The sequence below is a fragment of the Notolepis coatsorum genome (assembly GCF_963971535.1).
Source record: "Notolepis coatsorum genome assembly, chromosome: 7".
Taxonomy (NCBI): Eukaryota; Metazoa; Chordata; class Actinopteri; order Aulopiformes; family Paralepididae; genus Notolepis; species Notolepis coatsorum.
Genome location: NC_140171.1, coordinates 178,737,056 through 178,752,987, shown reverse-complemented (window position 1 = coordinate 178,752,987; position 15,932 = coordinate 178,737,056). Strand labels below are relative to the sequence as shown.

The 15,932-nt window shown below is 46.6% G+C and overlaps 1 protein-coding gene across 1 annotated transcript in view; it reads left to right on the top strand.

Annotated features, from left to right (window-relative positions):
* arid3a (AT-rich interactive domain 3A) overlaps nt 1–11,123 on the top strand; it is a 16,714-nt gene extending 5,591 nt beyond the window's left edge. Inside the window, exons 4-6 of the mRNA XM_084318860.1 lie at nt 914–1,192; nt 9,285–9,377; nt 10,016–11,123. Coding sequence (XP_084174986.1) covers nt 914–1,192; nt 9,285–9,377; nt 10,016–10,164 — 521 coding nt within the window. The 3' untranslated portion in view covers nt 10,165–11,123. The remainder of the gene's footprint in view (nt 1–913; nt 1,193–9,284; nt 9,378–10,015) is intronic.
* The last annotated feature ends 4,809 nt before the right edge of the window (nt 11,124–15,932 follow it).

Below are 15,932 nucleotides of genomic sequence, written 5' to 3'. Positions count from 1 at the left end.
CGGGCGACGACACAGGCCGCTGCACTAAGAAGTGAATTCACCCCTAACTACCGTACCTATGCGTCTGTTAACCCTGTTATGGGGAAGTGAGTTTAATTTACCAGCCCGCACTGCCACAGTCACTCGTCAACACACCTGTTTCCGTGACTGTGGACATACCCACGGGCTTCCCCGTTACATAGAGGTACACGTATCCGTACCGAACCGTTTCAGTGTGTACCGTACCGAACGGCTGTGTACCGAACGAATACGACGGTACGTTAACCACTAACGACCGCCCACCGGGGTTTTTTTTTTTTTTCACTATCTAATATAATATATATATATATTTTTTTTACAAGTCGATTATTAATTTCAATATAGAATATTCATTGACAGCCCTACAAGTACAGTTAGTTACTGCACACTACATCACCCCCCACTGTACCGAAAACCCGTACCGAACCTTGACTTCAAACTACCGTACCGTGGTTTTTGTGTACCGTTACACCCCTAATTTAAATGGTAAAAATGGTGCATCTATATAACTCTGGGTTATATGCAGGTATTATTCAGACAAATATGATATATATATATATAAAAATGGTAAACGGTGCATTTATAGAGCTTTTATCCAAAGCGCTTTACAATTTGTTCCTCACATTTTTACACATTCACTCACTACATTCACTCACCGACGGCGGAGGCGACCACGCAAGGTGCCAACCTGCTCATCGGGAGCAGTTAGGGGTTAAGTGTCTTGCTCAAGGACACTTCGACACGCTGCCTGGGAGGAGCGGGAATCGAACGGGGAACGTTCCGAATACCAGACGACGGCTCTACCTCCCGAGCCACTGTCGCACACTGAAACACAGTCCATCCATTTACCGTTTCCCCTCCTGATTCTTGACCTCCTCCCCCCCCCCCCCCCCAGAAGAGGAGGCAGGGCTGCTGGCGCTGGGCCGCTGCATGCCGGGCGGGCCGCTGACGGGTCACTCCATGGCGGCCATGCAGGCGGCGGCGCAGGCGGCCATGGCGGCCCAGGTGGCGGCTCTGGAGCAGCTGAGGGACCGGCTGGAGGCGGGCGAGCCCCCGGAGAAGAAGATGGCGCTGCCCGCGGAGGAGCACCAGAGGCTGCTGCAGAGGGCGCTGCAGCACAACCTGCTGGCCATGAGCGCGCAGATGCCCATGAACATCCGCATCAACAGCCAAGGTACGGCTCTCTTCTACTACTTCTCAAACAAGGGTCGGGAAGCGTACCGCTTAGGGTTGCAAATTGTAAGCACGTTCCTTTTACTCGATCTCCCGGCATCGACTTTCCACCAGTCAGTCGGATTTGTATCCAGAGATGGGGATAAGGGCTTCGTTGAACTGTTACTACGCCAGGTGGTCCGCCATATAGCCGATAGCTTTCGGTCACAATGCAACCTTGCGACTAGCACCTGTAGCGTTAGCTAGCTGCGCAAGCAACTCCGAGAACTTCGCATCGGTGTAGCTCTCCTCTCGATGCGCGAGGTGGTGGTGCCTCAGGATGGGATATGGCACGCTGGCTCAAGCAGGTGTGTCATTTGGCGAAATCCTTCGCCATCAACCATATTATCGATCTTGGGTACTTTTTTCAAAATCAACGCTTCTCTTAGCCTGCTCCATTTTGTAATTTGGCGTCACTCGTGTTTTCTCCCTCCCTTATTAGATATAGTTACCTCCTCGTCATAGTTGTATTGCGGCCTCTATCTGTTCATTGAAACATGCTTTGAAAATACACCATTCTACTGACGGCTACAATGTAATAAGAGACATTGTACAGGGAGGTGATTTCTCCGTTGTGCTTTATGTATGTTTTGATAATTTTTCCACCTGGTCTAAGCGAAACGCGAAAGGAACATTTATCAGACCTGCTATTCTTGCATAACAGATTTTCACACTTTTGTTGAGTGGCGCGAGGAGGCTGTAAAGACGTCAACACACTAGGAAACACACTAACACTGGATTGCTTTTGTAAAACTGACCAACCAGCGAAGGTTACTTGCAAGCAGTGCAGCAGTCTGCCACTCAACACTACTCAAGGGAGAGCAAGCATTGTCCAGTTAATGTGAAGCTCTGTAGAAACATCAAACTCTCAAGCATGAGGTACAGAAGCCAACCTAGACATAACCAAGAAGCTGAGATGGAGAAATGTCACCACCTTCATTCTCAAAATCGACCTGAGAGCAAAAGAAAAGCAAAAGAGTCCATTAGTCCAACTGCAGCCCTTCGCAGTAGGCAAGCCTTCCAGAGGAGGCGGTTACAGGTGTTGCACAATCTGGTTGCAAAGAAGAAAAGATAAGATCCTAACGTTAGTGTTTGAGCCAGGATGAGTCAAGATGACCCCCTTTAAAAAATTTAAGGGGACACTGAGATATTAGCTAAATTTTTTTTGTCCCTTTCCTCTCCCACCTTCCTCTTAAATCAAATCAAATCAAATTTATTTGTAAGGCCCGACAACACACGTTAATGTCCCCATGGGCCGGACACGTCTTCTTTAAACAAGTCAAGAAGAAACATAACAATAAGTCGAGAACAAAACAAGAACACCATAAGGTCCAACCAATTTAAAATAAATGCAAAATAAATGAATGAATGCAAACACTCCCAGACATACCCCACGCGAAGGTAAGGAAAAACTCACTAAAACCTAACAATAGGAAAAAATGCACCACAGGCAGTGTGGAGGAGAGAAACCATAGAAGGGCCATTCAAGGGGGATCTCCCTTCTTAGATGTCGGTGATAGTAGTGTTGCAGACTAACAGTTGGTAAGCATGCACTCATGCTTGTAGTGAAACACAGATGAGTGCATGCAATAGCAACTGAACATTTTTGAAAAATGTAAGATAGAGCTGATAGCAACTGAACATTTTGAAAGATTAAAGATAGAGCTGATAGCGGATCTATTTGAGGCACAGGGGCGGCGCAAAGAGGGTCACGTCCTCCCCGTCTTTATCACGGGACGTTCAACACTCCGGTCATCGCTCCGAGACAGCCGGAGACAGGCAGATAGGGGGCGGCGCAGAGAGGGTCGCAACCTCCCCGTCATCATCGCGGGACGTCCAGCACTCCGGTCATCACTACGAGACAGCCGGAGACAGGGAGACAGGAGGGCACGCAGAGAGGGTCGCATCCTCCCGGTCTTCATCACGGGACGTCCGACACTCTGGTCATCACTCCGGGACAGCAACTCACAGGGGGACAGGGAGACGGGACAGGCGTTAGACAGCTCGCGTGATTGTAATGGGCGGACATAGCAATAGATACAAGTGGTAAGCATATATGTGAATAGAATAGATATAAGAAGTACGCATATTATGTGAATAGAATAGAAGTACTTAACCCAGCAATGAAACCACGTTGACAGACCACAAACCATGTTGACAGACCACGGACAGTTCAATCTATACAAATAAAATGTGTTCATTCATTCAATAGGAGTGTTTATATAAAAAAAAATATTGTTTAGAAAATGTTCAGGTTTTTTTCGCAATCACATCCCTGATTGTAACACATTGTAAGTTGTAACATATCATTGTGTGAGTAAATGTCATGTGTTCGAGTAAATCCTTAACGATCAATCAATCGATCTTCAATTAATTGTTAACATCCCTAGTACCGCAGTGGCATCGTTAGCCCTGGGCTTCCGGGGCTTTAGCCCCGGATGTTTTTCTCCTAGCCCCGGATCTAAAAAAAATAAAATAAAAAAATAAATTGTTTACATTTTTTTTTTTTTTTTTTTTTTTTTTATGTCAGCATCCCCATTGTCTGTGCTGAATGTTTGTTAGTGTTTGGTATTTTTTGTTGGTTTTTAGTACTTTTAAACATTTTTAGTAAGTAGTTTTCATTTGATCCTATAATTCTTTCATTCACCGATTTGTGGACTTTTTTTTTAGTGTCCTGAAAGGCGCCTTATAAATCAAATGCATTATTATTATTATTATCATCCAGGAGGGAAAAGACACTTTGGATAGTAGGGACTGCATCTCTGCCTGTCCTGACCAGGAAACACTTTGCAACTGTGATCTCCTCTGGCAATAGTTGGATATTGTAATGTGTGGCGAGGGGTTGCAGCAATTCCACTGAGAGAAACTGGTCTGAGGCTGGATAACATGCCTGTATGCCTCTCATAAATTGTTATCCAACTCATGAGAACCTGCTCTCAAGCTCTTGCAGCATTCTGTCGACGACTGGATAGAACAGTCTCTGTCTCAGCTGATCTCCTGAGCTGAGGTCTGAGCTTGTGCCACAAGATGACTCAACTACATACTCGTCCATCCTTTTCTGCTTCCTCCTTTGGCTGGTAGTATGTTCCTCAATCCAAAGGCCATTACATATGGCCTTTGTCCTGTCATACATGTCCACTGCCATCTCTGATGTGCGATAACCTTTGAGTGTGTCCTGCACTGTGCTTTTAAATAGTACAGATATTGAAGATGTGCACTTTAACGCAGCAGCACCTGGAGCCATCCATACCCATGTCCAGTGTCCTATAATAAGCTTTAATCGAACCTCGGATAGTCCGGTTGGTTTGGGGTGGTGTGAAAGCTCATTCACTCTTGCAAGTGAACCCTGCTGCGGTTCATTTGTGATGTGAATGCAAAGCGGACCAAAGGCAGGAAAAGACCCAAAAATTGAATCTTTTTTTAATGAGAAGACTGAAACATATGTATATAATGAAACACACAATAGTTTTTTTTCGATTGCCTAAGCATGATTTTGAAAACGGGGCCCGGTGTTTCAAAACACACAATTAGCACAACCACACACAATTATCAGAACACCTCAGATCCTTTGCTAAATTAAACACTTGTCAAAACCATACACTAATTTTGTTACCATATGAAACACACGTTACATAATGACTTAATTCTGTTTGAACCAGTTACACACACTGCTAAAACACATTTAGCAATTCTACTTCTCAGTGATTAGAGTACTGTAAGTGAAGTACGCAGATAATGTGCAAATATACAATAAATTCACCAAACACTACACAAGACCAATGCTGTAGACTGATGAAAATATAATTTATTTATCTACATATACCCAAATCAATGATGCAGACTGATGAAAAAAATTACATTTTCTCTCCATATAACCAAATCAGTCAACATTTCAACATGGAGAATCACAACAATACATGTCCCAGTTTTCATGCTACTATGTGCATAACACTGTAAGCTCAGCAAATATCAGACAAACATAAAATACTGTATCCAGTACAGGTTAAAATTACAGTAACACAATTTTTTTTTTGAAAAAATGTAAACAGAAAATACTAGACATTATCTCTTTGCCTAGCTGGACCTGGCAAGATAATTTTTTGTTGTGATTCTCCATGTTGACTGATTTGGGAAAATGGGAGAAAATGTATATTTTCATCAGTCTGCATCATTGGTTGTCTTGTGTAGTGTTTGGTGAATGTATTGTATATTTTCATGTTCTCTGTGTACAGTACTTCACTCTCCTTCCATTTTGGTTGAAGACAGGTGAACTCACCTGCTGCATTTTTATAGTGCTTAAACCTGATTGTGTATCTACAATTAACTGTGTTTTTATTTTGTTATTGGTGTATATGTGTATGTATGTACAGTATATGTATATATATTATATGTATATATATGTGTATATATGTATATTTGTACTCCTGTTGGGGCTTCTTGGACCAGATCAATGTTTTATCTGGCTAAATAAATAAATAAATAAGAAACTGATGATTTGGTCCTGTTAACGTTGAATTTTCTAGGGACTGCCCATATCCCTCTCATGGACCTGGACCTCACTTTGAGAACCTCTAATGATTCTAGTTATTCAGTATTCATCTCTAATTAATCTAAAATTGCGTATTTCTGTGCTTAAAAAAAAAAAAAAAAAAAAAAAGGGGGGGGGGGGGGTGACCCCCCCCTCCACCCCCCTGGGCTGAAGCCCCCAATGTTTTCTAACCCTAAAAACGCCCCTGTAGTACCGGTTGTGCATATACACAAAGAAACGTTTATTTATTTTTTACAATATCGTAAATGGTGCATTTATATAGCTCTTTTATCCAAAGCGCTTTTCAATTTGTTCCTCACATTTTACCCATTCACTCACACAGTCACACACCGATGACGGAGGCGACCATGCAAGGTGCCAGGTTCCCAATCGGGAGCAATTAGGGGTTAATTGTCTTACTCAAGGACACTTCAACACGTGGGAATCGAACCGGGAACCTCCGGATTACCATACGACCTTACCTCCACTCTCGCCCCATATGGTCATTGACGGCGGTTGGGTAGCGTAGAGGTCTAAGCACTCGCCTACCACTCGCTACACACCGCGGAAAATCCCCCGCCCCCTTCCTGTGCCCCTCACCTATCACCTGGTCACTCCCTTGCCCCGCCCCCTTCCTGTGCCCCTCACCTATCACCTGGTCAGTCCCTTGCCCCGCCCCCTTCCTGTGCCCCTCACCTATCACCTGGTCAGTCCCTTGCCCCGCCCCCTTCCTGTGCCCCTCACCTATCACCTGGTCACTCCCTTGCCCCGCCCCCTTCCTGTGCCCCTCACCTATCACCTGGTCACTCCCTTGCCCCGCCCCCTTCCTGTGCCCCTCACCTATCACCTGGTCAGTCCCTTGCCCCGCCCCCTTCCTGTGCCCCTCACCTATCACCTGGTCACTCCCTTGCCCCGCCCCCTTCCTGTGCCCCTCACCTATCACCTGGTCACTCCCTTGCCCCGCCCCCTTCCGTTGTCTGAGATAAGTCAGGCAGAAAGTCAGGGAGCTTGACCCAATTCTCTTTGTCAAACTCCTAAACTAAATTGTAATCGATTTACAGATTTACGTGCATAATTCTTTTGTGATAAAATGTGCCTTTATTTTACACAAGACATCACAGGACAGTAACAACAATAATAATAACAATTAAATCAATTACTTGTAATAATACATTTAATATATAAATGAAAAGAAAAAAAAGGAAAGAAAAAACAATATATATTTATACAACCATACCCAGCTGAAGCTCAGCAGACCAGACCACCACAGGAGCGTCCACCCACCCCTGCTATCCAACCCAGAAAACAGGACCCCCATAGATCACAGGCCCACCACACATACAGCGGAGCACCCCAAGCCCCCACCCGCCCCAGCCCCGACAGCCACGGCCCCCGGCCCATGAGAACCCAGAGTCCAGCATCCCAGGGAACCAGAGCACCACGCCTCAATGACACTCTGACTCCCCGACACACCGAACCCGGGCCCCGCGGCCCAGAGCCAAGATCATCAAAACCACAGCAACCGAGGGCGCAAAAAAACGTGCAGTGATTCCAGTTAGTTGTAAATAAAAGAAAAAGGAGGCGCCGGGCAGGTCATAAAACTCTCTCGGGTCTTGAAACCGGTTCTATCATGAACATCCCCCAGAGTGTGGACTCCCTTCCTCTCCCACTGAGGGTTGTTAATGGATTTATGCCCAATAAGTAATAGTTGGTTATGAAATATGGGGGAGTCGCGGTGCCACGGGCACTTGATGGTACAAGACCTCTGTGCGTTACGCCATGTCTGAATCACATGGGAGATGATGGGACCAAATCGTAATTGACATTTTGTAATCGAGGTGTTGGAGTATATTATATCTTGTAGTCTTTGTGGAGAGACAGTTGCCTCCTCCAAGGCCACGACACGGAAACCTCGGGTCAAACCAGTTAATCAGGGGCCTCAGTGGGAAGGACCAGAAATATTATTTTAAATCAGGGATTGCCAGACCCCCCCGTTCTGTTTCCTGCGCTGAGGGGTGGTCCTTTTGATTCTCGGCCGCTTGTTGTTCCAAATTAATTTAGATATTGTAGATTGAAGTTTGCGCCAGTAGTTGTTTGGGGGGGGGGGGGGGGGAGCATTGAACTAATAAAGTTGACTCTGGGTAATACGTTCATTTTGATAATCGATGTAGGGAGTTGGGGAGGCTCGACCATCTATTGAGATCCTGAAGTATTTTATTGTACGTGCCTGTTGAGGCCTGATGAAGGAGCCCCATGAAGGAGCCCCATGAAGGAGCCCCATGAAGGAGCCTCATGAAGGAGCCCCATGAAGGAGCCCCATGAAGGAGCCCCATGAAGGAGTCTGTCCCCATGAAGGAGCCCCATGAAGGAGCCTGTCCCCATGAAGGAGTCTCTCCCCATGAAGGAGTCTGTCCCCATGAAGGAGCCCCATGAAGGAGCCCCATGAAGGAGTCTGTCCCCATGAAGGAGCCCCATGAAGGAGCCCCATGAAGGAGCCTGTCCCCATGAAGGAGCCCCATGAAGGAGCCTGTCCCCATGAAGGAGTCTCTCCCCATGAAGGAGTCTCTCCCCATGAAGGAGTCTCTCCCCATGAAGGAGCCCCATGAAGGAGTCTCTCCCCATGAAGGAGTCTGTCCCCATGAAGGAGTCTCTCCCCATGAAGGAGTCTCTCCCCATGAAGGAGTCTCTCCCCATGAAGGAGCCCCATGAAGGAGCCCCATGAAGGAGTCTCTCCCCATGAAGGAGTCTCTCCCCATGAAGGAGTCTCTCCCCATGAAGGAGTCTCTCCCCATGAAGCAGTCTCTCCCCATGAAGGAGCCCCATGAAGGAGTCTCTCCCCATGAAGGAGCCTGTCCCCATGAAGGAGCCCCATGAAGGAGCCTGTCCCCATGAAGGAGTCTCTCCCCATGAAGGAGTCTCTCCCCATGAAGGAGCCCCATGAAGGAGTCTCTCCCCATGAAGGAGTCTCTCCCCATGAAGGAGTCTCTCCCCATGAAGGAGCCCCATGAAGGAGTCTCTCCCCATGAAGGAGTCTCTCCCCATGAAGGAGTCTCTCCCCATGAAGGAGCCCCATGAAGGAGCCTCTCCCCATGAAGGAGCCCCATGAAGGAGTCTCTCCCCATGAAGGAGCCCCATGAAGGAGTCTCTCCCCATGAAGGAGCCCCATGAAGGAGCCCCATGAAGGAGCCTCTCCCCATGAAGGAGCCCCATGAAGGAGCCCCATGAAGGAGTCTCTCCCCATGAAGGAGTCTCTCCCCATGAAGGAGCCCCATGAAGGAGCCTCTCCCCATGAAGGAGTCTCTCCCCATGAAGGAGTCTCTCCTCCACAACCCTCATGAACATCCTTGTGTTTGTTTGTTTGGTTCATTCAACAGTTTTAAAAATGAAAAAAAGAAAAGTGTCGTGACTTGTCCAGAAGTGAAAGTAACACATGATGACACACAGTCAAGACGCCACCTCCCGTGTTGTGAACCCTTTAACCGCCGTCCTCTGCTCTCTAACCCCCGGGTGTTGTTGTGTGTTGCAGACAGCAGCAGACAGGACTCGGCCCTCAACCTCTCCACCAACGGCATGAGCAGCCTCAGCATGTCGGTGGAGCTGAACGGAGTGGTTTACACCGGTCAGTAGCACCCCCCCACCCCCCGTCACGCGACACCCACCCACCCGGCAGGGAGCCCAGCTGACGGCCTCCCCGCGGGCGGCTCCCCTTACCGGGCGCACAGCTGTTCACTCCACGTCCCCCACAACGCTGTGTTAATAACTTCTCTTTCCTTTTCCCCTCACTTCTGTGTGTGTAGTATATTCAGAGTTAATTCTATTGTTTACACACTGCCTATTTTAACTTTTCTACTGTACTATAATTTGTAGTGCCTGTATGTATGTCTTTCTACTATTACCCTGCCCATACCTGTACCCCCCACCCCCACCCCACCCCACCCACGCTGCTATGATGCCTGAATTTCCCCCAAGGGGGATCAATAAAGTAATATATTACCTTATAGAATAGAAGTACTTTATCGATCCCGGGGGGAAATTCGGCACCACAGATCGCTCACACAGTAAACATTTAGCTAGTCAAATGTAAGTAAGAATACATTCAGAAATATACAGTAAAATGTACAGGAATATATACAGGGATTTATACAGTCTTACAGATGTATCTCATCTTATCTTAACCAATAAGTGAACGTTGCAGGTTAACGTCCCCAAGGCGGCGGTTCGGAGCGTTAACGCCGCTGTCTGTGTGTTTTTTTCCAGGTGTGCTTTTTGCTCAGGCAGCCGGGGCGTCCTCGTCAGGCCCCGCCTCCGGGTCCTCCGGTAACAACAAGGTCCCCGGCAGCCGCAGCGCCTCCCAGCTGCTTCCTCACACACCTACCTCGTCCACCTCAACCAATCAGTCGTCTTAAAGATCCCCGGACTCCTCCCCCTTTCTACCGACGCTAACTAAAGCCAAAAAACAACCTCATTTTATATTTTTTTTTCTTTTTTCTTTTTACATAATAGCCTATGCCAAAAAAAGAAAGAAAAGCAACCATTACTACAGAAGACACAAACTGAAAGCTCACACCACTTGAAGTAACACTATCTCAGGTTTTCTCTCAGTAAGTAACTCCTCGCTTTTGTTCTTCAGCCAAGATGAGTTAGGAGAGAAGCCCACCGGAGAGCCAGTATATGATAAAGATATATGCACAACCTGTGAATAATTTATTTCTACATAAATGTACAGATTATCTGAGAACAAAAGAGAAACTAATACATAAGGAAGGGTAAAGCACTGTTTACACACAAAGACAGCTACTGACCGACCGCCAAGCTTATCCTCCAGGTGATTTTCTTTTTTCCTTTTTTTTTTTGTATCGTTGTTATTATCATTATTGTTATTTTCGTTATTATAATTATCATTGTAATCATTATTAAGAATCCTCTCACTGCAAAAAAAAAAAAGTATATATATTTAGGATTCTATATAAAAAGAAAATTATGAATATTCTCTATTTTTAATCGGAAAAGCGTTTAAAAAAAAAGAAAAAAAAAAAAAAAGTATGTTATTTCTTCAGGGCATATGACAGACTACCATTGTGACCTCATTATTATGTATAACGCCTATCTTACTTTTGCATGATGCAGTTGGAAAAAATTACCCAGCCATCGCTGAGATCTCCTTTATAAATGTACCTCGTGACGTGGACGGGTGTATCTGTACGGCCCGGGTCACGTGACGTGGACGGGTGTATCTGTACGGCCCGGGTCACGTGACGTGGACGGGTGTATCTGTACGGCCCGGGTCACGTGACGTGGACGGGTGTATCTGTACGGCCCGGGTCACGTGACGTGGACGGGTGTATCTGTACGGCCCGGGTCACGTGACGTGGACGGGTGTATCTGTACGGCCCGGGTCACGTGACGTGGACGGGTGTATCTGTACGGCCCGGGTCACGTGACGTGGACGGGTGTATCTGTACGGCCCGGGTCACGTGACGTGGACGGGTGTATCTGTACGGCCCGGGTCACGTGACGTGTCTCGGTCGGCTTCACGGGCTCACAAAGGTACAACAACACCCCCCCCCCCCCCACCCCCCCCAAAGAAGATAAGGAAAAACCTTAATAGGAATATAAGGGAAGAAACCTTAGATGGGCAGTTCATCTAAGGAGAGACCCCCCCCCCCCCCCAGACGTGCACTAGGTGATGGAAGTGGGCAACAATTTAAATAAATACAATAAGGGAGTAATAATAATAGTGATAATGAACAATACAAGGAAAATCATAGAAAGGCATAACAGAGACAACAACATCGACTATAGAGACGGCAGCGGCGACATCCAACCAGTTTACCACCCCGGGGGGTCACAGGGCATCGAACACAACCAGTTTACCACCCGGGGGGTCACAGGGCATCGAACACAACCAGTTTACCACCCGGGGTCACAGGGCATCGAACACAACCAGTTTACCACCCGGGGGGTCACAGGGCATCGAACACAACCAGTTTACCACCCGGGGGGTCACAGGGCATCGAACACAACCAGTTTACCACCCGGGGGGTCACAGGGCATCGAACACAACCAGTTTACCACCCGGGGGTCACAGGGCATCGAACACAACCAGTTTACCACCCGGGGGTCACAGGGCATCGAACACAACCAGTTTACCACCCGGGGTCACAGGGCATCGAACAGGTGTGTTTCTTCTCGTCCCGTGTCGAGTCTCTTGTCGTCGTTACTCTGTAACAGGGATGCACCAGTATCTGTGTGTGTAGGCCGATACCGACCCGCCCCAACCGATACCCAATTGTCGTACGAGTTCTTTGTACAAATGCAGGTTGAGCTTTTCAAACATGCCCATCTTCAAATAATCATGGAGTAGCAGGGCTTCACACCACCCCCCCCCGTCGCTAAAGAAGGGACACAACAACCATGTCATTTAATGGAGAAATTAACTGAAATGTATATTTTCTTAGGAAAAGAAAAGTTGGTGTTGGTGTCACTCCGATGTCCACTCTGCACTTGTATCGAGGAACACACTCCCATGGTCGCAATAATGGCAATTCTATAATTCCGGCCAATATCTATATATATTGGTGCAACCCTACTCCGCCGAGTCTGATGCCCGCCTCATTGCATGCTTGTATTTGTAGATGCTGTTTTGTTATCGTAGAGACAATCGAGTGTCGGGGGGGGGGGGGGGGGGGGGGGGCTAACAGGAAACCTATCTTTTCTCATCATAACTCAGTCATTTCTCAGGATAACCATCAACATGTATGTATTATTAACCTGACCCGAAAAGCATTTATATGGTTCCTTTCTTTATCAGGGAAAAGGACTGCTGTGTGTTTGCATGATGTAATGCTTTTTTTTTTTTTTTTTGTATTCAAGTGCTTCTTATCCTGTGCTGCTCCTCTGCAGACCAGCTTGATGTCTATCAAGGATGTTAGGGAGAATATCTTGAGATTCTTTGGCCGTTCTAGGTGTTGCCTGATTGGGCCTTTTCTTTTCTTTAATACCGTTGGTACCGCGCAGCTACCTGCAGCCTTTGCTTGTGTGTCTAAGTGTTTGTACGCAACACTCAACGCGGTTCGATTTTTGTTGTTATTAATCAGCCGCTGAGCAGATGACCTGATGAGATTTGCTTGGACTGTCATGGACAAGATCGATGGGTTTTTATTAAACGTAGAACTTATGTTACCTCAGGACGTTCGGCCGTTAACGATTGTTGCTCAGCCCCCCGACGCAAAACAACCACATTCCTCGCAAATGTGGGAAATAATCAGGCTTTGCGGTAGATTATGTTTTGAGGCCTTAACATTAGCATGAGATGACGAGAGAGCGCCCGTCAGAGCTACAGGTTGTACTGTTCCAGATCCTCACACGTTCTGTTACCTGCTGGTTCTGTAAAGCCCTTTGTGCAACACAGTGTTTTACTGGCCTCAGCGACACCAATGTTCCTCTTCCATTCACCAGATCCACCGCTCTCTCATACTCAGGCATTTTATTTGACCTGAGAAATGTCTCGTAGGCTTGTTTCACAGCATCCATTTTGACTCGTCACAGACGGGTAAACAACACGGATGTCACCATATACATCCGTGAATAATGAATAGATAGTTCTTCTATATCCACGTCACACCTGTTTACCCGTCTCTCGTGAAAAGGGCCTATTCTAGACCAGAAGAAAGACGGTGGTTAATGTCTTATTTTCACCACAGAAACAAATCCTCCTTACAGACCTTGTTCTGCCTCGTGTGAATCACTGGATACAGACCTTGTTCTGCCTCGTGTGAATCACTGGATACAGACCTTGTTCTGCCTCGTGTGAATCACTGGATACAGACCTTGTTCTGCCTCCTCGTGTGAATCACTGGATACAGACCTTGTTCTGCCTCCTGTGAATCACTGGATACAGACCTTGTTCTGCCTCGTGTGAATCACTGGATACAGACCTTGTTCTGCCTCGTGTGAATCACTGGATACAGACCTTGTTCTGCCTCGTCGTGTGAATCACTGGATACAGACCTTGTTCTGCCTCCTCGTGTGAATCACTGGATACAGACCTTGTTCTGCCTCCTCGTGTGAATCACTGGATATAGACCTTGTTCTGCCTCCTCGTGTGAATCACTGGATACAGACCTTGTTCTGCCGCCTCGTGTGAATCACTGGATACAGACCTTGTTCTGCCTCCTCGTGTGAATCACTGGATACAGACCTTGTTCTGCCTCCTCGTGTGAATCACTGGATACAGACCTTGTTCTGCCTCCTCGTGTGAATCACTGGATACAGACCTTGTTCTGCCTCCTCGTGTGAATCACTGGATACAGACCTTGTTCTGCCTCCTGTGAATCACTGGATACAGACCTTGTTCTGCCTCCTCGTGTGAATCACTGGATACAGACCTTGTTCTGCCTCGTCGTGTGAATCACTGGATACAGACCTTGTTCTGCCTCCTCGTGTGAATCACTGGATACAGACCTTGTTCTGCCGCCTCGTGTGAATCACTGGATACAGACCTTGTTCTGCCTCCTCGTGTGAATCACTGGATACAGACCTTGTTCTGCCTCGTGTGAATCACTGGATATGCAACAAAGCAATCCTCAGCTACCTTGCTAAGGACACTGTAATTTATGCATTTCAGGTTGATTTCAAGCCTCATACTCTCTTCTGGGTATAGAATATGATACAAGTGAAGTTACCACGGTAACCTGAACCCAAGGGGATATTTAATATAGTAAGTGAGTATGTGAGTCGACACGGTACATAACCACATAAGTAAACGGAACCAAAAGAAGAAAAGAAAGAAGTCTTTTCGGGTTCATCTTTCCCCCGAGGAACTGAAATGAATGTCTTTTTCAAATGAATACATTAGCATCTGAACTGGCTCTCTGTCTTTCCATGTAGGTGCATTTCTCAGCTATTGATAGATCCGTGTGCTTTAGTCTATATATTCCCTCTGCAACATGTGCTCCATGCAATCAGATGTGACTGATTGTACTGGCAGTTCTCACTGGAGATGGCACACTGTGCCTAGTATCTCTCTCTCTCTCTCTCTCTCTCTCTCTCTCTCTCTCTCTCTCTCTCTCTCTCTCTCTCTCTCTCTCTCTCTCTCTCTCTCTCGTCATAGGCAATTACAGTTAGGATGAATGGCTGACAATCAAATTGAGACATGCTGTGTGCGAGAGGTGTCGCGGTTGAAAGGACGGGGGGGGGTTGGAGCAGAAATCCAATCGATCCCGATCTAAAGGGTCAACGCAGCTCCTCTTCATTTGACCCTATGACCTTTCAGTCCCCCAAGGCAACATTCAAGCACCTGCTCGTTTCAACGGAGCCATGTCTGTCACATATACATTGACACACCCACACCACACCGCGCTCTCTCTCTCTCTCTGAGATATTTGCATTTGAACAGTAAACATACTGGATCTGCTTGTATCTCTGCATTCTCCAGATGCAGTGTGTGTGATGTATGCAGCAACATCCTCAGGGAAGGTTGACCTTTTGACTGCATATGGAAGTGACAATCAAGAGGATGTTACAACAACGACATTGTATACCTCCAAATACTCAGATCCCTTTGACCAGAGGGAAGCCCATTTCTACCTCAAGGACTAAGCTTTTGAAAATGTTTTGATTTGCAACGGCAAAGCGCCACAATGAAGTAGTGTGTCTCGCTGAGAGAAGCATCGTGGTTCATTCATGCTGGTTCATAGCGTGAATTTGTGTTCCGGGCATTTGGCAGATGGAGCCTAAGAGGAGAAAGAGATTGACGACTGCAGACAATCGAATCTTAGCAAAAAAATATCATTCATGATCATGTCAATAACTGATAATCATGCAAAAACAAAACCAGAGAAGCCTATGACGGGATTGGCTCGAGCTCCAACCTCTGTGATGATACTTCCCCCTGGTGGAATGTTTTGTTACTACGCACAATTCTAGGGTTGTTATGTTTTTCTTTAGGGGGCCTTTCGATACCCAAAGGCCAAAAGCTTGCGTTCCTGTTTTTTAACTAGAGTTCTGGTAGATTTAATCATGGATTGCTATAATTATGAATTCTATCTGTGGCTTAATTCAATTATATCTTCCTTTTTAGATTTCTCCGCCTTGTAAGGCATGGAATTTACCACTTGCTCTATCACTCTTTATCGTGAGGTAGATTGTAGAACTTATTGCAAGTCACCATAAC